General features: G+C 57.5%; 8 protein-coding genes across 8 annotated transcripts; 5 read left to right on the plus strand and 3 right to left on the minus strand.

The window, feature by feature from the left end:
* Window positions 1-544: 544 nt before the first annotated feature.
* B0I36DRAFT_357809 (uncharacterized protein) lies at window positions 545-2485 on the plus strand (the record flags this gene model as incomplete). Its single annotated transcript, XM_046157859.1, has 5 exons — window positions 545-591; window positions 661-738; window positions 806-1288; window positions 1341-2053; window positions 2109-2485. The coding sequence occupies 5 exons, from the start codon at window positions 545-547 to the stop codon at window positions 2483-2485; spliced, it is 1698 nt and encodes a 565-aa protein (XP_046018580.1).
* Window positions 2486-4136: 1651 nt separating this feature from the next.
* B0I36DRAFT_232854 (glycosyltransferase family 39 protein) lies at window positions 4137-6506 on the plus strand (the record flags this gene model as incomplete). The annotated part of the gene is made up of 3 exons (XM_046149180.1): window positions 4137-4277; window positions 4357-5800; window positions 5863-6506. 3 exons carry the CDS (start codon window positions 4137-4139, stop codon window positions 6504-6506), a joined length of 2229 nt encoding a protein of 742 aa, XP_046018581.1.
* Window positions 6507-7082: 576 nt separating this feature from the next.
* B0I36DRAFT_11830 (P-loop containing nucleoside triphosphate hydrolase protein) lies at window positions 7083-8397 on the minus strand. Its single transcript, XM_046147999.1, has 2 exons — window positions 8381-8397; window positions 7083-8196 (listed from the first exon to the last, which is right to left on the minus strand). Exon 2 carries the CDS (start codon window positions 8068-8070, stop codon window positions 7177-7179), a length of 894 nt encoding a protein of 297 aa, XP_046018582.1. The 5' UTR covers window positions 8071-8196; window positions 8381-8397; the 3' UTR covers window positions 7083-7176.
* A 976-nt stretch (window positions 8398-9373) lies between these two features.
* On the plus strand, window positions 9374-11703 carry B0I36DRAFT_371142 (uncharacterized protein; the record flags this gene model as incomplete). Its single annotated transcript, XM_046159989.1, is given in 3 exon segments — window positions 9374-9386; window positions 9476-11273; window positions 11283-11703. Coding segments are annotated over 3 exon segments (2232 nt in total).
* Window positions 11704-13180: 1477 nt separating this feature from the next.
* On the plus strand, window positions 13181-14146 carry B0I36DRAFT_344259 (uncharacterized protein; the record flags this gene model as incomplete). The annotated part of the gene is made up of 1 exon (XM_046156242.1): window positions 13181-14146. The coding sequence occupies one exon, from the start codon at window positions 13181-13183 to the stop codon at window positions 14144-14146; it is 966 nt and encodes a 321-aa protein (XP_046018584.1).
* Window positions 14147-14836: 690 nt separating this feature from the next.
* Window positions 14837-18096, minus strand: B0I36DRAFT_235186 (Cys/Met metabolism PLP-dependent enzyme-domain-containing protein; the record flags this gene model as incomplete). Its single annotated transcript, XM_046149380.1, has 8 exons — window positions 14837-15123; window positions 15263-15355; window positions 15577-16073; window positions 16523-17250; window positions 17309-17668; window positions 17738-17821; window positions 17908-17962; window positions 18047-18096. 8 exons carry the CDS (start codon window positions 18094-18096, stop codon window positions 14837-14839), a joined length of 2154 nt encoding a protein of 717 aa, XP_046018585.1.
* A 1158-nt stretch (window positions 18097-19254) lies between these two features.
* Window positions 19255-20277, minus strand: B0I36DRAFT_11885 (uncharacterized protein). The gene is made up of 3 exons (XM_046148006.1): window positions 20011-20277; window positions 19800-19946; window positions 19255-19732 (listed from the first exon to the last, which is right to left on the minus strand). The coding sequence occupies exons 1-3, from the start codon at window positions 20093-20095 to the stop codon at window positions 19377-19379; spliced, it is 588 nt and encodes a 195-aa protein (XP_046018586.1). The 5' UTR covers window positions 20096-20277; the 3' UTR covers window positions 19255-19376.
* A 2324-nt stretch (window positions 20278-22601) lies between these two features.
* On the plus strand, window positions 22602-25210 carry B0I36DRAFT_310902 (AMP-binding enzyme). Its single transcript, XM_046152309.1, has 2 exons — window positions 22602-23256; window positions 23346-25210. Exons 1-2 carry the CDS (start codon window positions 22830-22832, stop codon window positions 24935-24937), a joined length of 2019 nt encoding a protein of 672 aa, XP_046018587.1. The 5' UTR covers window positions 22602-22829; the 3' UTR covers window positions 24938-25210.
* Window positions 25211-25773: the final 563 nt, after the last annotated feature.

Here is a 25773-nt window from a genome sequence, read left to right on the forward strand (position 1 = left end):
GTGCAGGCAGGCAAGCAGACAGACCCCTGGAAATTCCGCCAAGTTTGGGCTAGGGCCGGGCCCCCGGGGGTGCGATTGCGCCTCGAGACCCCATCACCTGTCACTGCCCAGATGACTTGAGCCCTCCCGCCGGCTATTCTCTCTTGAGCAACGTGCGTCCGGCCTTTCCCCTCTGATTCCGACTCTCGCTCCATCTGCTTGCTCTGTGATCCTTCCCAGCATTTAACCAGCGGGCAATGGCAATTTGACCAGCTCTCGACCCGGAAACCTCAAACCCGACTGTGCTACTGTCACCTGTCGGGATCGCGCGTGCTGGCCTCGTCGCGCGAGAAGCCAGCCACCTTGGTGCCTAGCGACGTCATTTTTGCGAGCGGCTTCGGACCCTCGCTAATGTCACGATAACGACGACAAACGCCCACCCCATTCTCTCGTGCATCGCTCCTAGACGAAGACGACCACTCCGATTCTCATGAGCTTGCAGCATTAGAGCTCCCCGTTGTACACCTGCGACGCATAGCGCCTTGAGCGCGCCTTCACCGTCACCATGCCGCCCACCGGAGGCCGTGGCCCCCTAACGGGGAAGTCACTGATGTGCGTTGGGCCACCAAGCCTCAAGTCGAATATGCCGTGACGTGATCTTACTGACCTGGGTCTCGACAGCTATTTCACGAGTATATTCGTGTCCCTGGGTGTGTTCTTGTTTGGATATGACCAGGGTGTCATGTCGGGCATCATCACGTACGTCGTTTGTGCTTCAATTCCCCGTTGCAATCCACGCACGCAATACTGATTGGCAGCTTTCTAGTGGCCCGTACTTCCGTCGGGCATTCAACGAGCCCTCGAAGGCCGAGGTCGGCACCATGGTTGCCATTCTCGAGATTGGCGCGTTGATATCGTCCCTCGCGGTCGGCAGAATCGGCGACATTATCGGCCGCAGAAAGACCATCCTATACGGCTCGATCATTTTCTTCATCGGCGGTGCTCTACAGACCGCAGCCACCAACATGCCCATGATGATGTTGGGCAGAATCATTGCTGGTCTGGGTGTTGGCAGTCTCTCCACTATCGTGCCTGTATACCAGTCCGAAATCTCGCCCCCGCACAACCGCGGCAAGCTGGCCTGCATCGAGTTCAGTGGTAACATCATTGGTTATGCCACCTCGGTCTGGGTTGACTACTTCTGTGGATATATCGAGAGCGATATGTCATGGCGCATCCCGCTCTTGATGCAATGCGTCATGGGTGCATTGCTGGGTTTCGGGAGCCTCATTATTGTCGAATCTCCAAGGTAAGTTGAGATGCCGTGGCACGTGAATAGATTAAAATCTAACCGGGAATAGATGGTTGCTCGACAACGACCACGACGAAGAGGGTATCGTGGTCATTGCTAACCTCTACGGTGGTGGTGATATTCACAACCCCAAGGCTCGGGACGAGTACCGCGAGATCAAGATGAACGTGCTGCTTCAGCGCATGGAAGGCGAGAGAACATACACCGAAATGTTCCGTCGGTACAAGACTCGGGTGTTCATCGCCATGTCGGCTCAAGCATTGGCACAGCTCAATGGCATCAACGTCATTTCGTACTATGCCCCCTACGTCTTCGAAGCTGCGGGATGGCATGGACACGACGCCATCATGATGACTGGAATCAACGCCATCACCTACCTGCTCTCCACTATTCCGCCGTGGTACGTGGTTGATCGATGGGGTCGGCGTGTGATCCTCCTCACCGGTGCTTTGGCCATGGCTATCTCACTGTCTATGGTGTCGTACTTCCTCTACCTCAAGGTCACCATCACCCCGACAATGGTTGTCATCTTTGTCATGTTATACAATGCAGCTTTTGGATACTCATGGGGCCCTATCCCGTGGCTCTACCCGCCCGAGATCCTCCCCCTTAGCATCCGTTCGAAGGGCGCGAGTCTGTCGACTGCCTCGAACTGGGCTTTCAACTGGTTGGTTGGTGAGATGACCCCCATTTTACAAGAATGGATCGGCTGGCGGCTTTACCTGCTCCACGCTTTTTTCTGTGTTGTCAGTTTCGTAGTCGGTAAGTCGTCATACTCGCCATGGCAACCCATGCAGGTACTAACCTTTGGCTTTAGTGTACTTCATCTATCCGGAGACCTGTGGTGTGCGTCTAGAAGACATGGACTCGCTATTCGGTGATGCCAGCACGGCAGCTGGCACCCCGCAAATGAGAGCCGAGACCGGTTCAATTCGTGCCGGCTCCCCAGCTCCGTCAGACTTCCGTGGTCGCCAAATCGACAACAACATTCCGCCTCTCGACATCGGAAGCGTCGAGCCTCCTTACGTGCCGATCGTGGACGGGAAGCCACAGTATCGCTCGCAGAGTCGTGGTGGTTCTCGCGCCCGCGTGGGCGAGTGGCTCAACCGCGTTACAGGTCCACGAGGGACGAGTGGCAGTCCAGCCAACAGAGGACGCTATCAGTCTGTAGACCAACGTGCTGATGACGAGTGAGCGTACAGGCAAAGGGATCAGCTCACGCCGGCGACAAGGAAGGAGCCGGACTACTATGGTAAGGTCATGACTCCAGCCTGTGACCCGTGGTCATTACGCATACGATGAGGGCTGAAAGTAAGAGGATGAGGAGACTTGAGCTGGGTCTCGTGGATGCGCTTGCAGGGTGATTTAGTTGCAGTATCACTGGGCATGCAGGACGAGTTTAGAGCCTGGCCTCGTCTTTAGGGCAATCGCTACGACGACAGGTGGATCGCATTTTCAAGATTAGGCAGATAGACAGCATGGTGCCAGCGATCATGGTACGGCATTGGATAATAGAGCTCTCGACCGGACCTCATTCAGGCTTTTATACAGTGCTTTGACCATGGCCACCACAAGGACTAGCAGCCGACGCCACCAAAACAGCGCTAACACGATCTGTGGTGCTCCATCCAGCCTGAAGCTTCGTTATGCCGCATGAACGAACCTTTTCCGCTCTGAGAGGGGTGTTTGGTCGGGCAAATCATACGGTATGTAACTCATGCAAAGAAAGAAGATGTGTGCGATTACCGGTAGTAGATAGGATTGCGCGAGTTTCTCTCTGAGGAGAACACTGTTCCCACTTGTACGTATAACGGAGTTGTCGGTTTCCAGCAATACGAGCTTTGAAGAATGTCAAGCTACCTGCAACAGGCCTAGCTGTGGTGGGCTGTGGAGCGGAGCTGGAGCACGCAGAGTTGTGCAAGGTGGCCTGATGGGGGCGGGCAGACAGGAGCTCGAAGGAGGGAAACAATGGACGAGTGGGCATTGGGACGCCCAGCTGTGCTTGCTCGGGTGAGCGAGACATGGGCCACGGCGGGCGGGTAGCTGTGGACCCCTTTGCAGCTAGTGCGCGCCCGCCGACAATGATTGACCTGCACTCGACGCCCCTTGCTCGCGCGGGCTGGACGGCCGGAAGGTGCCTTAAGGTAGGGCATGCTGCTGCTGCTGACGAGTGGCTGCTGCTCAGCTCGAGGTACGGAGTACATGCGCTGGACCCCGTACCCTGGCCTGTCAAAGGGATCCAGTCAGGAAGCGCAATTGCCCACTGGCTCCATCTCCTCCCGCCAAAGAAGGGGACACGCATCTCGTCGTCCTTTGCCCTCTCCCTTTCCTCTCTACAGCCTCGCCCCTCCAGCCCGAGGAGCTTTCTGGTCATCCCTTGTTCTTCTCTATTCCTCTTGCGGTCCACGGGTTCTGGCCTGCTGTTCCTGTCCTGCTCGGCGATTCGACAAGAGCCCGTCCCTTCGAGCCAGGCGCGGCCCGCTGTGAACACGCGGCATCATCCCCTCGCCTTGCCTATAATTTATTTTATTGATAACCCTTTGCGTCTTTCGATCCCGCCCTTCTCGACCCTCTTTCGCCCCTTTGGCGCCCGACATTTCCTTATACCTCCCCGGAACATCTCGACCTCTCGGACGAATCGAAAACCTGCTCAACTAGGGCATAGTCGATTTCGTCCTCGACACACACTACAGTCAGTACTCCCATTTTCAGGGCGCACGACTAGACGGCCATTGTATCCATTGCTGCCAGGAGAACTGACACGATTGGCCCCGAGCATAGACCTTGAGCCTGTAGAACAAGTCGGCACATCTCGAGCCAACACTGATTGGAGGAATCGCCCACAATGGCCGAGCAAAAGGTCGCCGTTGCCTCTGGCGCGGACGCGGCCAACGACGCCCTTCGTCGTCGCAACGTTCCTCAGGACAACGTCGCGATCGTGCAGCAGACTCAGCCCGAGGAGAAGAAGCTTCACGGCAAGAAGAAGGTATGTCCGCTACCCGAACCGTCGTGATCATTTACGTGCACAACCGAGGAGTTGCTGACGCCGCTCGTTATTACAGGAGCCTAGTTTCCTCGAAACCCTCGAGGAGTGGGAGCCCATCATCGCCCCCATCATATTCACCGCCCTCGCCTTCTTCACTCGATTGTACAAGATTGGCCTCAGCCCCATTGTCACTTGGGATGAGGCCCATTTCGGCAAGTTCGGCTCGCATTACATCAAGCGCGACTTCTTCTTCGATGTCCACCCTCCGCTCGGCAAAATCCTCGTTGGCCTGTCTGGTGTCATGGCAGGATACAACGGCACTTTCGAGTTCAAGTCTGGCGAGAAATATCCCGAGGAGCTCAACTACACGTTCATGCGTGCGTTCAACGCTTTCTGGGGCATCCTGTGCATCCCTCTTGCGTACTACACCGCTCGTGAGCTTAAGCTCAAGCGCCCTGCGGTATGGCTAGTCACTCTCATGGTTCTCTGCGAGAACTCATACACGACAATCAGCCGTTTCATCCTGCTCGACTCCATGCTTCTCTTCGGAACCGTCGCCACTGTCTTCTGCTGGGCCAAGTTTCACAACCAGCAAAAGAACTCGTTTGAGCCTGAGTGGTTCATCTGGCTGTTCCTGACGGGCCTCAGCTTGGGTTTCGTCTGCAGCATCAAGCTCGTCGGTCTTTTTGTTACGGCTCTCGTCGGCATCTACACCATTGAGGATCTGTGGACCAAGTTCGGTAACACCAAGATGCCGCCCACTGTCCTTGGTGCTCACTTCCTTGCCCGCGTTGTCGGCCTGATCGTCATCCCGCTGCTTGTCTATCTGTTCTCGTTTGCCCTGCACTTTGCCATTCTCACCAAGAGTGGTCCCGGTGATGCCCAGATGAGCTCTCTGTTCCAGGCCAACCTGGAAGGAACTGAGATTGGCCGCAACTCCCCCCTGGAGATCGCCATTGGCTCAAAGGTGACAATCAAGAACATGGGCTATGGTGGTGGTCTCCTCCACAGCCATGTCCAGACTTACCCGGACGGATCTCAGCAGCAGCAGGTCACTTGCTACCACCACAAGGACACCAACAACGAGTGGTGGTTCTACCCCAACCGCCGCGAGGCTGACTACAACCCTGATGAGGATGCCGAGCCCCGCTTCGTCAAGAACGGCGACGTTGTCCGCCTGATCCATGCCCAGACCGGCCGTAATCTGCACTCTCACGATATTGCTGCTCCCGTCACCAAGAGCATGAAGGAAGTTTCTTGCTACGGTAACCTGACTGTTGGTGACGAAAAGGACCACTGGCAAGTTGAGATTGTCAAGGATGTTTCTCGAGACAGGTCCCAGCTGCGCACTCTCACCAGCTCTTTCCGTCTTAAGCATCCCTCGATGGGGTGCTACCTGCGGGCGGGCAACACCAACCTTCCCCAGTGGGGTTTCAAGCAGATTGAGGTCACTTGTGACAAGAAGAATAACCCCAAGGACACGTTTACCCACTGGAACATCGAGGCACACACCAACGACAAGCGTAAGTTGTGATGCGATTGGTCTAGCAAATGGTTGAAAAAATTGATGCTAACAAGCCAACAGTGCCTCCGGGAGACCCTGGCAAGTACAAGTCGCCGTTCCTCCACGACTTCATCCACCTCAACGTCGCCATGATGACCTCGAACAATGCCCTTGTCCCAGACCCCGACAAGCAGGATGACTTGGCTTCTAAGTGGTGGCAATGGCCTATCCTCCACGTCGGTCTTCGCATGTGCGGCTGGAACGACGATATTGTCAAGTACTTTCTTCTCGGCAACCCTTTCACGTACTGGGTCTCCACCGCGTCGCTCGGCGTTGTCGGTCTTGTCGCTGCTTGGTACATCCTGCGCTGGCAGCGCGGGTTCAAGGATCTGTCGCAAGGCGATATTGACCTGATCCACTACGCTGGTATCTACCCGGTCATGGGTTGGTTCCTTCACTACCTGCCGTTCGTCATCATGGCTCGCGTTACATATGTCCACCATTACTATCCGGCCCTCTACTTTGCCATCCTGGCCCTCGGTTTCCTGGTCGACTTTTTCCTCAGGAACCAGAAGCAGGTCATCCAGTACACCATCTATGGCATCCTGTACACCATCATTATCGGCCTGTACATCTACTTCATCCCCATTTGCTGGGGCATGACCGGTCCCAACAAGCAGTACAGCTACATGAAGTGGTTCAGCACCTGGCGCGTGTCGGACTAAAGCGGTACTTGTGATCGCCATGGCTCTGGGCTCCCGAGCCATAAACTGGAGGGTTTGTAATGATATTGACACTGCCTCATTCCATACCAAACGGCAGGGCTGGTCAGCAGGACGCTGGGAAACCCTTCACAAGACTCTCGCGATCTATGGCGCACTAAGCCACACTCACATCTCCCACACATGGACCAACAGTCCACATTTTTCCTTTGAACCTTGTAACTCCACATGACGAAAGAACGCTTGTGTTTTTCCTTGAGAAAATGTAGAGAAGATATTCTGAAGGCGTAATTGGGAAAATACTCATGGTTCTCTTTGACCTCTTTGGCCTCTGGTGTGAATTTGTGTGAATCGCCTCCAGGTATGACTTGTGGTAACCCCGGTTCTCGGCCAAGAAAGCACCTTCGGAAGACATGGAGCTTCATGTAGACCTCGATGCATGAGATTGGGTCAGTAGTCATTATTACCGTCCTATTGGGTATCATTTTCTTTAAAAGCTGCAGCTGTGCTACGCCATCGGGCCTCCGCCTCGACGATGACAGAAAACTGTGGAAATTGCGCTATATATATATACAAAACGAGGACACCCTTCCAGGACGGGACGGTATGCTCCGGAAACAAGCGAGCCTGAAGTACAAGTTCCGCCCCGGGGAGGGGGGGGGATCCAAAGGGCTCAGCAACATCCACCAGCAGCGGCCTTTTTCTGATTTGACAGCTGGACGGAGCGCGCGGCGGCCGTCCCGGGGCCCGGGCCCTTGACGCCAGACCGCCGGTCGTTGAGGTCGTACTTGCCGGCATTGATGTTCTCAAAGATGCGCTCGGCCACGTTCATAAAGGCCGCCTCGACATTCTCGCCGCTCTTGGCACTCGTCTCGACGTAGTGCAGCACGCCGTTCTGCTTGGCCCACGCCTCGGCCTCGGCCCTCGAGACCTCGCGCCTGTGGCCGGTCTTGCCGTCGTCGCGGTTTGGGTTGCCGTTGCTCTTGGATGCGGCGGCTGTGTCGTCCTCCTCCCCCTCGGGTGTTTCTGACGCGCGGTCGAGCTTGTTGCCTACGAGGACCACGACGATGTCGGGCTCGGCAATTTGCCGGAGGTCATTGAGCCAGTCTGTGACGTGCAGGAATGTCTGTTTCCGGGTGATGTCGAAGACGAGCAGCGCTCCGCTGGCGCCGCGGAAGTAGGACCGAGTGACCGACTTGTACGTCTCTTGCCCTGCCGTGTCCCACAGCGACAGCTTCATGTGCTTCTGCTCGGGAGGGTCTTGCTGGTCTTTGTCCTTGGGTGTCGTCCGCGGCGTGGGCAGGCCTTCTGGCTTTCTGGCGGGGGCGTCGGCGGACGAGTCGCCAGAGTGCTCGGCAGGTTGTGAAGAGGCCAGCTGTGGCGGCTTGGGCGTGCTGTGAGGGGGCCCTACGGGGACGATGCGGGAGCCGAACTCGACGCCAATGGTGACATCATGCTGTGCGCTGAAGCGGCCTTCGCAGAGGCGGATGGTGAGGGACGACTTGCCGCAGCCCGAGTCGCCGATGCAGACGAGCTTGGCTATGTAGTCCCAGGGCGGCGACGACATTGAGGGCAGCAGCTGTGGTCGGCGCCGTGTGGACGGGCAAGGATAGAGGTCGAGGACGAAGCTGCCCAGCAGGAACGTGGAGCAGGAATCGCAGTGACGTCGTTTGGGTGGTCTACAGTGGTGCTGCTGGGAACTCGGGGTATCGTGGTCAGGCTGGGCTAGGCTGGCGGGGGGGACAGACAGGTCGCGAGACTTTTCAATGAGGGAGAACAGTCATGAGCAAGCAGCAGGTGTCGAGCAAAGGATAGAGTGGGAGGCGGCTTGTGCAGTGGTGTGGTGGTTGAGGAAGCGCGTGCTTGGAGGGACGCACGATAAGGCGGAGCTCTAGCTCCTGCAGTTGCGGGAGTGCCCTCCTGACCTGCATGTGCCCGGCCTGCCTGCCTCACCCGCAGCGCTCAGCAGATCCACTGGTGCCCCCTGTCCAACTCGTGACCTGATTGATGGCTCCCAAGGTTCTCCAAGGGCTCAGGCCCACGCCGTCCACGATAAGGGCCCGGGCGGACGGATCGTCTGAATCAGCAGTCACAGGCTTTCCCGGACACTGTAGGTAGCGTACGGCCCATCAAGTGATGGCCGCGGGACTGGAGTGGTCCATCAAGCTGGCAGGTGCTGCTCAGTGTATCGTCATCTTGGAAGGGTCCCCGTCTGCCTGCGTGGGCGGCGGATGGTGGCGTGGGGAAGGGCGGCCCTTGGGGGGGCCAGTGGCAGTCGTCGGCGTGCGACTCAGGTGCTCCAGGCCCGGGCTCCGCATACGGCGCTGGCGCCTGGTGCTGAGCTGTGCATGACACGGCAGGCACGACATGCAAGTGACCGCTTCACAAGCACGCACTGCTCTTGCCTGCCACCGGCATAGTGCATGCTCACCACCAGAGCCTATTTCTCGTCAGCCTTGCTTGCTTGCTTGCTTCCATCCTCTTCTCCCACCCTTTGCGTCGTCTGCCGGCTCCTGCAAACACTCTTCCTCTCCCTTTCGTCAATCTCCCAGTCGGGCCTCCACGCGACACGACAACTCCGACAGCGACATCGCCGCCGCCAATAGCCGCCCGCGGCCTAGTACTCCTTATCGCCGACTCCCTGCAGGCATCACTGTCGTCATTCTCAACGCTCCTGGATCATTGCGTAAGCTCAGCCGAACCGCCCGGCAGATTCGTCAGCCAGCAGCACAACACCACGGGTACATTCTCATTGCACGAGTCGACCTTTTTTTCCCCTTGCACCTCCGTCTCTCTTGATGCCCCAGCGCTCCGCCTCTTCCTGTCCCACTTGAGTCGGGGCGCTTTCGTGCTCGGGTTTCTCGTGAACCATGTTTTCAGAATGTGAGTGTCCATCGTAGAGAATGCTTCCGCGTCTCGGCCCATCTGTCTGGGAACCTCGTCAGGCTGACCACGGCTCGCCTCGTTCACAGACGCGTCCAAGTTTCTGGCGCAGTCCCAGTCTCGACTTTCCAACTTTGGCCAGCCCGACAGAGGCGAAGGGTCGAGTAGACAACCTGCAGAGCATCCATCTCGCTTCTCAAGACATCCCAACCGGTCCGCGTACCAGTCGAGACTCGGGAATCCTTATCAGCCGAGCGGGCAGTCCAGGTTCGGCTTCGCGTCACGGTACAGCGCTGCACCAGATGCGCCGCTCTTTCACAGCGCCCTGAACGACTTTCAAGACGATGATGAGGACGACGTCCGGGACGCTGCCGATCTACGAGCTCTGCAGCGCTCGCGCAGGGTCTTTGTATCGAGCAGGCTTGAGGAAAGCTCAGCTTCGGAAAACGAGTTGAGTAGGCAGTCACTGGACCAAAGCGGCGAGCAACATAGTTATGAGTATGACGAGCGTACTCGCCCGATGGGCATCAAAAGCAGCTGGAATGGCGACTCGAGCTTTCAAGATCGACGGACCAAGAGGACGACCGTCGATGCTGCAGCAGACCACGCTAAGAGCCCCAGGCGTCACAACTCGGACAGTGACGAAAGCGGCAAGATGGTGGATGTGGGCCTCGAATCGACTGTCATGGACAACTCCGTCCCTGGTGATCTCCTACTGGAGACACCTACTGATCATGAGCCCCCGGCCTTCCAGCAATTCAAGAAGGGCCCGTTGAGGAATCCACAACCCGAGCATGGCCACGGCCTGATGCAGACAGTCATCGCTGAAGAAGACGAGGACGAAGTGCAAGACGCCGCTATTCCTACAGCGCCATCACGTCTATACGGCGAGGTATTCGTCCACGACCAGTTCTTTGCGTGGATCTACCTGATCGCGCTGGCCTCGCTTGTCGCCACTTTCGTGCTGGTCTGGTTGAACACATCAGCACCAAGTCGGAAGCACCCGATTGGCGACACCATCTACACTACCCTACACTCGTCCTTCTATCTCTTGGCTGTGGACACCCTCGTGTCGGCCATCGTTGCACTGGTTTGGATGGCTATGCTGCGGTCCTTTGTGAGGCCGCTTGCATTGGTCATTCTGCTGGGTGTACCAGTGGTGCTCTTCTCATTCTCCCTGTACCCCTTGATATCGAGTTATCAGGGTCCCGATGGGGGCAGCCGATTACAGGACGTCGTCATGCGCTATGCCGCCCTTGTGCCGGGCATCTGTGCGGTAATCTGGACCTACCTCTTGTACAAGGGCCGCCACGACATCCAACAAGCAGTGGACATTCTCGACTTTTCAAGTCGCATCCTTGGTGCCAACCCGGCACTCGTCTTGCTTGGCTTTGCGTCCTTGGGATTCGTCGTCGTCTGGACATGGGTATGGCTTAGCATGTTCACCCGGATATTCCTGGGTGGCTACTTCTCAAAGTCACTATCGGCATTTGTCATTGGTACAGCCACTTGGTGGCTCGCCATTTTCTTCTTCCTCATGTTTGTGTGGACACTTTCGGTTCTGAGCGGTGTTGTCCGGGCCACCACTGCTGGCACTGTCTCGAACTGGTACTTCTTCCGAAACAAGCAGCCGCCGTCGCCGTCCAACGCGATTGTCAAGGAAGCGCTGATACACTCTTTGACCACCGTGTTTGGCACCGTCTGCGCCTCGACACTGCTGTCCCTGGCCGTGCGCCTACCAATCCTGATCCTCCCGCGGCGGCTCTCGGCAATCATTGAGTTCATCGGGTGGCGCATTGCCCCACGGCCAGTCACGATCCTCACCAACCCGCTGGCTCTTACGTATGCATCGATCCATTCGCAGCCGCTGATGGAGTCTGCTGGCGCGTTGAGCAGGATTTCGTTCCTAGGCACGGGGCCGACGACCAGCTTGACACCAAGCACGTTTGAGCGAGGACAGACGACGACTCTGGTGCCTTATCGGATGGCCAAGCTGCTGCTTCACGCTGCACGCTTTGTCATGTCGACGGCGTTGGGTTTTGCTGCGTGGGTGATGACTGCACGACAGCTCGAGGTGACGCTGCCCGACCGTGGAGGGATCCGGGGCAGTGCGTATGCGTATGTCGTCGGCATAGTTGCCAGTATGATTGGTTGGGGCATCCTGGGCGCGATGGAAGGGATCTTGTCTGGCATACTGGACGGGGTGCTTGTATGCTACGCGAGCGAGAGGAGGATGGGCAGTGGGCGGACGGGATACTGCATGGAGGCTGCGCGGCTCTTTGAGGAACGGCAGCACAGACACCGAGACATGGTGTGATGCGAGTGGAGGCCACTGGCTGTTATTGTGCCTGCAGCACGGGAAACATTTTCATTTTAGAGGTGTTGATATCTTTTTCAGGATTGGTTGTTGGTTGGCGCAAAGCGGCTTGCCGAACAGGCAGGCAAGCAAGGTACATGGGCATTGTTTGCAAGATATACCCAGGTGTGGTAGACTTGGCTGTTCTTGTCTTTCTCTAGCTTGGCTCTCTTGAACAAGGTTTTTGGTATTTGGCTATTGGCCTCTGGTCTGTTGACAAGTTCTAAGGTTGCCATTCATTGTCTACCCAGGTATTTAACCCAACATGCTGGATACAGGCAGCCAGCGCCCCCTGTCGGTCGGTGGCCCCACTGTGGCCGGCATTATGCGTGCCGAGAGCGAAGTCGAGGGACCCTGCAGAACGGCCTCGACAGGGCTGGGGAAGGGAGGCCGCCCACTGTGAAACCCCCCATGCGTGCTTACGTTTCCCAGGGCGAATGTGCAGAGAGAGGCATTTAGACGACACGATTGCAACCTACAGTCGTGAGTCAGCGGGTTCCGACCTGATGAGAGCGAAGCAGTGCTCAGCCACACGAAGGTGACGGATGCTCTCGAGAGCTGGGCCCGGGCGTCTCAGCTGGGGCCAGCCAGACCCGAAGCCGCCTCGGGTGGCCCAGGTGGCGGGCGTGGGATGATTGGTGGGAGACGCAACGTCGACATGACGCACAGAGGACTGGAGGGGCCTCCTGGGGTAGCCTGCCGGAAGGGCTTGGCGATGCGAGACGGGGGCGAGGCACGAACGGGCGGGAAAAGGCACGTTCAGACGGGCCAAAGGAGGCGCAGCGGGACATGTCATGTGCAATTCTGATTACGGAGTTGTCGACTTGTGGCCGCAGGCCCGGAGGTTCTCACCCTGGCGTCCGGGGGACACATTTGGAAGGCAATAGTTAGTTGACGCAGAAGGCGGAAGTTGCGTGCGTGCGTGGACGGGCCCGACTGCGCCGCGCTTGGCCCGCCCGCCTCGCACCACCCATCAAAGTACACCAAGTATCTCGCCCTCGGGCCACGATGAGGGCACCCGTGGGCAACTCGATACCAAGGCGCCACTTTATAAAGTCATCTGCCTCGAGTGCTCTTGGCCGGCGAGCTACTGTACTGCACACATCTCTCCCACCTCTTGGCCCCACCAGATCAGATCACTCCCGACCCTTGGCGTCTGATTGTGCTTTGCCCAGCCAGCCCAGTTGTTAGTCGAGCTCCGAGCTACTGAACCCATCAAGCAGTCCACCCCCGCACTTGACTGCGACCACGACGCCTCTCTCTCTCCTGTCCTCCTTCTTCTCCCTTCTGCATCCTCTCAGAGCATCACATCTCATCGATCCCCCCGCGACTGAGGAACAAAGCACCCTCCGTACAATCACCAGCAACGGCACCAAACCTGAATAACTCTCACAGCCACACAACCCCAACCCCAACCACAACAACAACAACACCACGCATGGCCGACTTCGAGGCCCCCTCTGGGCCCCCGCCCCCCAAGGTCCCCGAGGGCTGGGTCGCCCGCTGGAACGACCAGTACAAGGAGTGGTTCTACGTAAACACGTACACCAAGAAGTCCCAGTGGGACAAGCCCACCGAGCCCGCCGTCGACCCCAACGCCACACATCACGACGGCCCGGACGGGCCCCCGCCGGGGTACACCCCTTCAAACCAGCCCACCCCCAGCGACGTCAAGACGAACCCGTTTGCCCATGAGGGTGCACCGGCCACGGTAGGCGGCGGCGCGGGTGCTTCCGGCTCTGGCGCGGCGAGTAGCTATGCCACCAGTGCGCACGAGGACTCTGACGCCGCGCTCGCGCGCAAGATGCAGGAAGAGGAGGAGGCTCGTGCGCGCGGTGCCGCTGGTGGTTATGCTGGATCCCCCGCGCCGGGCCAGTATCAGCAGCAGCAGCAGCAATATGGCGGTTCTCAGCAGGATACTCGCGGCAACGGCAAAGAAAAGGCCAAGGGCTTCCTGAGCAAGCTGCTCGGTGGCAGCAAGTCTTCCCACGGCGGCGGCTATCCCGGTGGTGGATATGGCCAGCCACAACAAGGCTACGGCGGTGGCGGTTACGGCCAACCACAGCAGGGCTATTATGGCGGCGGCCCACCGCCGCAGCAGTACGGTGGAGGCTATGGCCAGCCTGGCTTCGGCGGCGGTGGTTACGGCCAGCCGGGATACGGTGGCCGGCCGATGTACGGCGGTGGCGGCGGCTACGGCGGTGGCTACGGCCAGCCCAAGAAGTCGGGCGGCGGCATGGGCATGGCCGGCGGCGCGGCCCTGGGTCTCGGTGCCGGTCTGATTGGTGGTGCAATCATTGCCGACCAGATCCAGGACGGGCAGGAGGATGCCTACCAGGACGGCTACCAAGACGGTGCTGGTGGTGATGATTTCGGCGGCGGCGACTTTGGTGGTGACTTCTAGAGGATTCGTGGTATTCCTGACCGACCTGGGAGGGTAGTAGTTAGTTGATTTGGTGTATATTTATTAGCAATAACGTTAATCCTTTTTCTCCGAGGGGTCAATGCAGATACACAAAACAAATTCCAGAACGTACATGATCAGCATGGTCTGAGCCGCTATGCCGTCTGACCCAACTTGAATACATGTTCTTCAATTTGAGAAGGGGCCATGGAGATGAATGGGCAAGGAGAGATGGCTGTCGTCGACTTACTCGTGATTAATGGCTATATGGCCAAAGTGAATACTAGCAAAGGACCAGTTCAAGGCACATGTGTGCATCATCTTTGTCTCGTGGCGTAATGTATATGTATATATGTCTCTAGGCTTGGTCGTGAATCTCGATGAGCGGCCAGAAATATATCGTGCCAATTCCTCATATCCCCTTTTGGGGGAGGCACCTGGAGCACATCCCAGCTCCCTTTTTCGTAAGGAACCCGGACAAAGCCGGAGAGGAGTCTGGCGAGCAAGTACAGCGGTCCCTTCCTAATGACATCTCAAAATGGGCAACCCGCCTCTCTGCTGCAGCTGCTGCAATTCCCCCCAACGCTGCCATCAACCCAACCACAGCCCCCATTCACGAAACGATAGAACAAATAGCTTTTTCCTGGACAGCCGGGCTTCTTCTTCTTCTTCTTCTTCTTCTTCTTCTTTCTACCGCCTCTTCTTGCCGCTGCCCTTGGCACCACCACCAGCACTTCCCTCGACCTCCGCGCTGCTGCTGCCGCCCTCTGCACCACTGGCGTTTCCACTACCAGCGCCGCTGCCGCCGTTGTTCTTGCTCGCGCTGTGCCCGGACAAGAAGCCCGCCATGTCAAAGTTTGCCGGGCCCCCGGCACCACCAGCGCCTCCAGCACCGCCGCCTCCACCGCCGCCTAGCAGGCTGGCCATGGGGTTCTCCTTGCGAGTGGCCTCGAACTCGGCGCGGGTCTCTGGGTCCACTGTTTCGAAAAGGAAAGGGGGGAGGGAGGGGGTCAGCATGGATTGGCGATTCTGGGAAGCTTCTTCTGTTTGCGGGGGAAATGATGGGGGGGGGGGGCAAAGGAAAGAAAACGAGGAAGAAGAAGAAGAAGGACGTACTGTTCTCGATGAGCTTGGGCACGCCGATGAACATGGCCAAGCTGACGATGCCCATGAGGATCATGGGGTTCTTGAGAATGCCGAAGACGGAGACTGTGTGATGAATTCCTTTGGTGTCAGCATGCTTTCTCTCTCTCTCTCTCTCTTTTGAATGAAATGTGCAGCTCCGTAGGGGGCTCGTCTCGTTTGTTCTAAGCGACAGAAGCCCCTCCATAGCAACTAGAAACTCCTCCACACGGGGATCTCCAGCAAAACTCCCAGCTCCCAGAGCGGCGAACAGCTCCCCAAAAGGAAAAAAAAGAAAAAGAACTCACAGCTAGCTCGCTCCTGGAAGAACACCTTCCCACCAAGCACCCTCGCCTCGTACACCACCCCCGGGGCGGCGGCCGTGGCCGTGGCGACCTTCTTCGCGGGGATCTCCTCGCCCTTGTTCTCCCAGTCGTTGCCGCGGTACGTCTCCCAGACTCTCACCTTGAGCGCGTCCTCGAAAAGTCCCACGTCCACGCGGAGAGGGGCGAACCCGTACAGCGGGCAGTGGATGTCGGCGAGGTACGAGCCCGCGGTGAGGTTGTCAAAGACGAACGTGTTGGCGGCCGTGAGCGGGGCGGAGCGCGGCGGGAGGCCGATGGTCGTGAGGGTGGCGTGCGTCGAGGCCGGGAGCGCGTTTGGGTTCGGGATCTGCTGCGAGGCGGGGATCGCGAGCTTGACGGAGGTTGTGAGTCCGGCGGCGGCCGCGGCGGCCGTCGCGGGGAGGAAGGGGAGCAGGCTGGTTGCAGCGCTCCAGAAGGTGGTTGAGCGCATCGTGGCGGGACTTGATGCTGCTGCTGCTGCGAGAACAACTGGTTCGTTGGCGCAGAGCAGGAATGGGGGTGTGGGGGGTGGGAAGTTGTAGCTGTGTCACCCAGAAGCTCCCGTGATGGTGGAGTTGGTGGTTTAGCTAATAGCTGGCCGTTGACGGTCCGGGGTGGGGTTCCACTACAGACCATGGGGCCATTCTTGAGTGCTTGGAGGCAGAACCGCACTACCTGGGATTAATAGTCCCTAAGCATTTACACAAGCACAACACTCTATGGTCACAATATTCACGACACCGCCTAACAAGGACTAAACATGTGTGACGATAATTAAAACCTGCTCCTCGAGGGTATCTCTTTCTCGCCTAGTTCTCAGACCACCGTGGGGGCAGCCTCCTCCGACTTGGCAACAGGCTTGTCGGTAGCCTCACCTCCCTTTGTGCTGGCCGCCTCGGCCGCCTTGAACGACTGCTCAAAATCGGCAATGATGTCGTCAATGTGCTCGGTGCCAACAGAGATGCGGATCAGATCCTCCGTCACGCCAGAGGCAATCCTCTCCTCGTGCGAGAGCTGCTCGTGCGTCGTCGTCCAGGGGTGAATCGCCAGCGTCTTGCTGTCCCCCACGTTGGCCAGGTTGGAAATGAGCTTGAAGCCGTCGACAATCTGGCTGCCCGCGGCACCACCGCCCTTGACGCCAAAGCTGAGAACGCCGCCGAAGCCGCGCTTCAGGTACTTCTTGGCCAGCTCATGGCTCTTGTGGCTCTCGAGTCCCGGGTACGACACCCAGCTTACGTAGGGGCTCGCCTCGAGGTGCTTGGCCAGCTTGAGCGCGTTGTACGCGTGCCTCTCGGCGCGCAGGGAGAGCGTCTCGATGCCCAGAAGCAGCTGCTGCGCCGCAAACGGGTTCAAGGCCGCTCCGAGGTCACGCAGGATCTCGACCCGCACACGAATAGCAAAGGTGATGGGTCCAAACGTCTCCCAGAACTTGAGCCCATGGTAGCCCTCGGCAGGCTCGACCATCTGCGGGAAACGCGAGGCATGCTTCCCCCAGTCGAACTTGCCGCTGTCAACGATCACGCCACCAATCGTGGTGCCGTGACCGCCGATCCACTTGGTCGCAGAGTGCACGACAATGTCCGCGCCGTGGTCGATAGGGCGGACAAAGAAGCCGCCTGCACCGAAAGTGTTGTCGACCTGATATTCTGTCAGTTAGAGAGGGTCGTCTGTGTTGGAAATGCCCCGGCAAACTCACCACAACGGGGACGCCCTTTTCGTGGGCGACCTTGGCGATCGCCTCAAAGTCCGGGATATTGTATCTCGGGTTGCCAATGCTCTCAATGTAGACAGCCTTGGTCTTGTCGTCAATGGCCGCCGCAAAGTCCTCAGCCCTGTCGCCCTCGATGAACTTGGTCTTGATGCCGAACCGGGGCAGGAGGACCTTCAGCTGGTTGTAGGTGCCACCGTAAAGGTTCGAGGTCGACACAATGTTGTCGCCGGCCACTGCGAGAGCCGAGATTGTCATGAACTGTGCGGCCTGCCCGGATGCCGCTGCCACAGCGGCCACTCCGCCCTCGAGCGCGGCAATGCGTTGCTCGAACACGCCTACAGTTGGCTGTTTCCGCTTGCATGTCAGACAATGACGATGAGATTGTATAGGAGAGGGGTTTATGGCACTGCTTACGTTGCCAATACGGCTGTAGATATTGCCGAACTGCTTGAGACCAAAAAGCCTGGCGCCATGCTCCGAGTTGTCAAAGGTGTAGCTCTGTCGATTCCGACTGTCAGATATCGCCAATTCAAGGGCAGCACCATCTTGAGTGTCTGATTTCGGGAGACGGCATCGGTACGTACAGTGGTGGCATAAATGGGGACAGCCCGCGACTTGGTCGTTGGGTCCGGCTCCTGCCTGTCATTCTAATGAGCTTCCGGATCGGCCACGAAACTTTAACTTAGAGAAGCGCGGGGAAGGCGAGCATTGTCGGGAACCTACCCAGCATGAAGCTGCAGTGTCTCAAAGTTCTTGCTGACTTCGTCCGCCATTGCTGCAGTATATCCCAGTTCAAAGGTGTTGGGAGGAGAGAAGAATAGGGTGGCGATGTAGTACCTGGACGGTCTTGTACTTGATGGCGAGACACCCCCGATTCGCCGCTGGTGAGAAACGACAAGGTGGAGCGAGGACGAGTATAATGGTGTGAAGAGGGGGAGGGAGGGTAGATTACGATCTCATCAGCAGAGGGGTCTGGCATTGAGCTGGAGGCCGACCCCTCGCATTTATACGTGAACCCTTTTGGCCGAGAGCCGCAGTGGGCAAAGACTAACACAGTAAGACGTGAGATTCGTGCTGCGGGACAGCCCCTCCTCAGCAGAGATGGTCCTATGACAGAGTAGGAGACTGGTCGTGATGGCCGTCAGGGTATGCCAGCCAAGCAGGGAAGGTGATGGGCGTCACAGCGAGCGCGAACATCTCAGCCGATGTCGCAATTTCGAGCCATCGGATCTGTACAGGGCTGGACGACCCTGGCTTCGGGCATACTACCAATGCAGTGTGGCCATAATGGGACGGCGCGACGTGGTGCTAGTGAGGAGTGGGAGAGTGCTCATAGGCCAATGGTGACGGGCATCACGGTGGAGAGAGCCGGAAAGGCTCATGCCTCAAGTGTGGGGAGCAAGAGCGGTGCTGTGAGTGGTCGACGCGGCGATGGTGACATTGTGCTGCCCCGTCACGCTTTTAGGAGCTCTTGACTCAATCTGGAATCGGCAAGCCGGGTCGACGGATGTGTCTCCTTTCGCCCAGCGGCGTGGCTTCAGACTTCAGATGTGCAGGTTAGGCTAGGCCTACCGATTGATGTCATTTGCAGGAACTCGACATGTCATGTAAGAGCGGCCCCAGCCTCTGGTATCCTGGCAGTACAGGACTTCGACATTCTGGAGGAAGGAGACAAAACCCGAGGGCACCTGGGTGAAGTTGGGGAAAGCTGTGGCATCTCTTGCCTTGAGGTGGGGGTCGTTGCGGGGAAGCCTGCGCCAAGCTCAAGGAGATCACAAATCCTTTCGTGTAAGTCGTTACGTATGCACATACCACGGCATCTACCAATCTGGTTGCAATAGTTATCCCTTTATAATTATTAAGAATCCCGGGGTGGTGCCGTCATTGAAAATGATTCTCGATAACCCCCCGTTTGTACATCCTGTATCCAACACCGTCGCTTTTGTAAATCATGGGTATCAAAATCAGATAATCCGGTATCATACCAGGCCAAGCGCTAAATCTGTGCAAGCAACCGCAAATGATTTCACTCGTACGAGCATTATTGTCCAGCTCATACAGTCTCGTGCTTTCCGATGGTCTCCTTGTTCACCGAGAACACAGACAGTTTCCTCGTGAGGTTGATGCGCGTTTGTTTGAGCTTGAACATGTCGTTTACCGTGAGGAATGCGCTCGCGGCCCACAGAAGCGAGGCAATAATGCCTAGCGCAGCTGCTGCCGCGGCGGCGGCAATGTTGATGCAGTGGCCGCTCCAGGGCGTGCCAGCTCCAGGTGTGGACGAGGAGAAGGGGCAAGTCGAAGATGCAGCCGGCGACAATTTGTTAAGGAAGGCGGCCAAGGCGATGCTCCCGGCCAGCAGGAACATGGAATTTGTTGTTTCGAGGGTGATGGAAGCGTAAGGGTGTGATACTACGAGCAAGTGTATTAGTAAAAGTAGGGCCTCAGTCTGGTTTATTGGCTCGAGGAAGTATCTCACCTGAGGGAAGGAATTTCGGGGCAAGTTCGAGGTAGATGACGGAAATCAAGGCGATAATTGAGCATATTATCATCCAGGTGACCTCTGAGGGCACAACAGTTGACAATTTGGAGGAGCCTGAAGTGACGGTTGCCCAACTCGCAGAGACTAGACAAGACTTGTTAGTATGACTCTGTGGCACGTTTGCAATTGAAAAGGTGAGCCAACGTACTGTGTCCGGAGATGCCAAGAACAATCAGGGCGAAGACCAGCTGCGCACTGCGCAAGGCAAGGAACAGGAACGACAGTACAATCATGTTATAGATCGTCTTGGCACGGGAGCGATACTGGTCGAGTACTTGTTATCGGGGCCGGGACAAACAAGTTGGAAGCTGTGGCGAGATGGAGTGAAGAATGACAGCCTTTGACTGCGGCGGGGCTGTCGTGCTTTTCAAATAGTCTGGCCAAAGTCGCTAGTAATACGTATTGTTCCTGTCAATTCGAGTTTGTGTCAAGAAGTGAAGTGTGAGACCTGTCTCAAGGGAGCGGACACTCAAGGAACGGGCTGCAATAGCTCCTAGCACCATCGAGGCGGCGAGCAGGACTAATAAGCTATCCCACGCCTACGTCCTCCCTGTGGATACTGCCTACGCGCGGCAAAGGCCTTGCTCGGGCCCAGGCAATGCAACTCGTCGTCCGTTCGAGGCCTCTCTCTTTGCTTTGTTTCTCTATTTGGGATGTCTCAGGTCCAGGCCACACTCAAGCAGTTAAGCGCGGCTCTCTCGAGTCCGATGGGGCGGGCCGTGCACGACGACCATCGTTGGCGTGTGGACCACAGTCTGGTGTCCAACACGGCCACCTGAAACCAGCATGGGTGGACACAGAGAGGCACACTGGGACAACGTGCACTCAAGCTGTGACGGTCGGCGCACCCTTAGCGCACGCGCTGTCAGTCCGGAACCCTGGGCAGATCGATGAGGGCTATCCACGTCCAGTAGCTTAAGAGGTGTTCGTCCGCCAAAGAGTGGCTGTGCTGCGGGAACCACTCCACGAACGAGCTTGTTTCCGGTGCGGCATAGGCGGTTGAGCACTCAGCGGTGACACTGGGTCCGCTTTGCAAAGTGCTCGCATCAGGCCCGAGGATCCCGCCCGCGCACGTCGGCTGAGACAGCGGAGCACACTGCTGACCTCATGCATGCTCTCAAGGTGCGTGTCTTGGTATAATCTCGGCCGCATGGTGGTTTCTGTGGTATCTACCCAGCGACAACCACGCTCCTTTTCTTTTTCGGAGGGGTAGCTCGCGGTGAGACATCTGGATCACGCCTGACGAGTCTGGCATTGACGCGTCGCGTCTTTGGCCGATGAGGGCGCGTCTCAATTAAAGACTGGTTCTTGGCAAGACCACGATGCCCGTCTCCGGCCGGCGAGAATGCAATAAGGTCAGAAAGAAGCAATGGCCTCGCAGCATGGCTGCAGGCACTTAGGCAGGTCGATGCCGTGATTGCGCTCGTGCTGGTGGTTTGGTGGTGGTGGAGAATGCAACATTGGTCTTAGGCACCCGCGGACCGAGTTCATGCACGCGCTTTCAGATATTCGCCAGTCCGAGAGGTCGTCACGGTTGAGGTTTGGGGATGTGGAATTGGGATTGGGTCGTCGCAGTTATGTCTGGCGTGGAGGGGTAAGGCAGCCGGTCCCTGGTCAATCGAGCCCAGAGCATTTCAAGACCCTTTGTGTGCGCAGCACATTGTTTCACGTGAGCGGTTGCCCTGGGCACGCAGTGAGCCCCTGCGACGGCCGCATGTAACTCAGGACTTGCTGAATGATTGAGGCGTTGCGCAAAATCGGGATTCAGGCGATCGTGGATAGCACAAGGGCTGGCAGGGTGCGAGATTGCTCAAACAGATTCTGGTTCTGAAGTGATGCCTGGAAGATTGTGGCCTATGCGCAAGCAACTTGCTTGGAAATGTGGTTAGCGAGAATGGCCAACCAGGCCTGTGTTGACAGGAGAAACCCGTCACATGTGTAAGGTCAACACTCCTCAAGCCTGACTAACATAAAGTAGCGTACGTACACTTGGAGCGTGGCATGTGTCGTCTGGACGTGGGAGCTCAGTCCATGGCTCAGCCGTCGTATGCTGACCGAGTAGGACTCGAGCTAGCAGTGTATGCCAACTAGACGGGCACCCTCGGGGACATGTGACATTGCATAGCCGACTTCGTGAAGCCTCGAGCGTGTGCAACGCTTTTCCCGATCAGGAGACAAGCTCTTCTACAGTACAGGCTGGCGCCATGCACCTGCATACAGCTGGGATAAAAGCAGCATGCGGGAGAAGAGGGATGTGTGCCGGGTTTGCACATGCCAGTGTACCCTACTTAAAGTACGTAATATGCATGCTGTTGCACCCGTGAGATGTAGGACCACGAGGTTCTTTTGCTCGCAGACTGTGAGGCGCACGAGCCAGCATGGGCACCTGTGGGCAGTTGGGGACGGAGGCTGGTGGAGGACAAGACGAGAGAGTAGCAAAAAACTCGACCTGGGAGGCGACGCGCTAAGCCGTGAGCCTCGGCTCGCGGGCTTCAGTTGAGAGCCGCGCCCCCGTGCAGCGCAGAGCGTGCGTGCGTGTGTCTGGTCCGGCGTGGTCTTGCGAGGAGACGCGAGGTGGAGAAGGTGACGATGGCCGTGGGCCAAGGACGCCCCCGGTGCTTGGCCCGCCGGCCTCTCCAGCAGGGCAGCTCTGGGGTCTGCTTGCTGCCAGATGCGGAACTGCCCCGGCTTTCTGGGGTACTGCCTCCTGTCTGTCTGTCTGATTGCTTGCTTGCTGGGGCCATCCATTGCTGAGCACCTGCCGCAGCCCCCGGACGTCCTGCCTCTATCGTCCATCCTGCCGTCTCCCTCCTCGCCGATTCCACGTCCACTTGACCTCATCTCGTGCCTCGTGCTGCTGTCCTTTCTCTCCGTCTTCCTCCTGCCTCTTTTCCAGCCACTCCTTACTCCTCCCCATCAACTTCAATCAAGCCCACGACTGCGCACCTCGCAAGCACATCGCCCATCATGAGTCCCAACCCCAAGGTGGAGGCTCAGATCAACCTCCTGAAGACGCCACCCCCGGCCGGCTCCCCCTACGCAGTGCCCCTGCCCAACACGGAGCGCGAGGGCCGCAGTCCCATCTACCGACACTGGCGATACCAGGACCAGCCGCTGCTTGAGACTTATGACCCGGCCATCCGTACCTTCTACGAATACTTCCAGGACGCCGTCACCCGCTTCCCCAAGAACAAGTGCCTCGGCGCCCGCACCTGGAACGCGGCCACCCAGAGCTGGGACAACAAGTTTGTCTGGCAGACCTACGCCGAGGTCGATGCCCGCGCAAAGAACTTTGGCTCTGGCATCGTAGAGCTCCACCAGCGCCTGGGTGTCCCTCGCAGCAACCACGGCGTCGGCATCTGGTGCCAGAACCGCCCAGAATGGCAGATCACTGGTAAGTGTTCCCTCGTGTCATGGGAGGCGATCAAGACACCTCCAAACCCCTACAAGCCGTATACTGACCAGGCTGGCGCACCTCCTCAGACCTCGGCTTGACCTCTCAGTCCCTCTTCAGTGTTTCGCTGTACGAGCAGCTCGGCCCGGACGCCAGCGAATACATCCTCAACCACGCCGAGCTGACCGCGTGTGTGACGTCTCTCCCCCATATCCCCACCTTGATTGCTCTGGCTCCCCGTGTGCCTACCCTCAAGGTCATCATCTCGCTTGATCCCCTCGAGGCTGGCGAGCAGAAGGGCCACTCCAAGCTGGACATCCTGAATGAGATCGCCAAGAAGAATGGCATCCAGATCTGGACCATGGCCGACGTTGAGAAGCTGGGTGCGCAGGTAGCTCACCCTGTCCACCCGCCCAATCCGGAAGACATTCTCACCATCAACTACACCTCGGGCACCACCGGCGACCCCAAGGGCGTCGTCTTGACTCACAGGAACTGTGTTGCCGCCCTTACCAACGCCCAGTCTAGCGGCCAGACTTGTCACAAGGACGTGGCGCTTTCTTATTTGCCCCTTGCGCATATCTACGGCCGTATGGCTGACCAGACCTGTATGGTCGTTGGCGGAGCTCTTGGTTTCTTCCACGGTGACATGCTCGAGCTTTTGGACGATCTCAAGATTTTGAGACCGACCGGCCTTCTTTCTGTTCCCAGATTGTATAACCGCTTCAAGGCTGGGATCGAGATGCAGACTATCGAGGCGCCCGGGTTCCGGGGCACGCTCTCAAAGCGCGTCATTGACACCAAGAAGGCCAACATGAAGCTGCCCCACGGCCAGGCCTACAACACGCACCTTCTCTACGACCGATTCTGGACGCCCAAGGTCCGCGCTGGTATGGGCCTCGACAGATGCCACTCGATGATCAGTGGCAGTGCGCAGCTCGACCCTTCAGTCCAGACGTTCCTTCGTGCTGCTCTCGGTAACAGCTTCATGCAGGGTTATGGTCTTACCGAATCCTATGCTGTGAGCACTTTCCAGTCGCGCGACGATTTCTCCACAGGAAACATCGGTGGACCTATCCCAGGTGTCGAGATCTGCCTGGAGTCTGTGCCAGACTATGAGTACTATGTCACCGATAAGCCGCGCCCCCGCGGAGAGCTCTTGCTTAGAGGCCCAACCATGTTCCGCGAATACTACAAGAACGAGGCCGAGACGAAAAAGGCTCTTGAGGCAGACGGCTGGTTCCACACTGGCGATATCGCCGAGATCGACGAGCTCGGCCGTGTCAAGATCATCGACCGCAAGAAGAACGTCCTCAAGCTGTCTCAGGGCGAGTACATCTCCCCTGAACGCATCGAGAACGTTTACCTGGGCAGCTCGGGCATGATCGCCTCTGCCTATGTGCACGGCTCTCCCAGTCAATCGACCCTCGTTGCCGTCTTTGGCGTGGATCCTGTCACATTTGCCCCCTGGGCGAGCAAGATCCTCAAGCAGACCATCAAGCCCGAGGACATTGCGGCTATCAAGGCCGCCGGCAAGGATCCAAAGGTCGCCAAGGCCTTCATCAAACACCTCGACGACATTGGTCGCAAGTCCAAGTTCAACGGCTACGAGAGGGTGCGGGCGGCTTACCTTGACGTTGAGCCTTTCACCATTGATAATGGACTGTTGACCCCGACGTAAGTGCACACAGACAAATTCGACCTTTTATCTTGATCATAATCTAACCACTGCGACCAACAGTCTTAAGCTCAAGCGCCCGCAAACCGCCAAGGCGTTCGCGAAGGAGATCGATGACATGTACGAGGAGATCAATGCCAATGCGCCCGTCAAAGCCATGCTCTAAAAGTGCGCACTGGATCTTGCGATTACGTGTCGCTCTTCTGTACCTCTTTAGCTGCGCCTGTACCATGGAGTTGTTTAGTTTATATTGTGTATATATGCAAATCTCCGGTGTCTGCACTGTCCTCCCGATGGTTGATCAATGTTCAATGCCTGCTCAGCAAGATCCAGCTCATGGCGATGCATCACATATGCCAATCCTGACATGATCCAAGCATCCATCTTTCATGGCAAGCACGTCTATGGGTGTGGTGTGCTGACACGTCGGGTAGCACCGTGGGCTGCAACGCGCGGCTGTTAGCCGCGTGCCAATCCCGTTTCAGTCGGACCGGTTGGCCAACCAACATCGAAGCCCTTGCAAGTACTTGCAGCCAGCTTATTGAACGGTGGCCTAAGACCTATTTGTAAAGAGTTTGAAGGTTGCAGAACCAATTAAAAATATGCGGCTCAATCTCTTGATTCGAATCGTTTTCTACTCGTGAATGGTCTTATTGCAGCCTTCGAGTCAAGCATTTGCAGCAAAATAGAAAGATGCCCAAGTAAAGCTGGGAGCGGTGGACTAACTGCCTTGTCTTGCCAGCATCCACGCGCTAAGCTTTGACGCGCAAGGGTCGTCCTTGCCCTGCTGGAGCCTGCCCCATGGGGGATCATGGGGGTGATTCGGGTTGCTTGACAAA

Source organism: Microdochium trichocladiopsis (genome assembly GCF_020744255.1).
Source record: "Microdochium trichocladiopsis strain MPI-CAGE-CH-0230 chromosome Unknown B0I36scaffold_1, whole genome shotgun sequence".
Taxonomy (NCBI): domain Eukaryota; kingdom Fungi; phylum Ascomycota; class Sordariomycetes; order Xylariales; family Microdochiaceae; genus Microdochium; species Microdochium trichocladiopsis.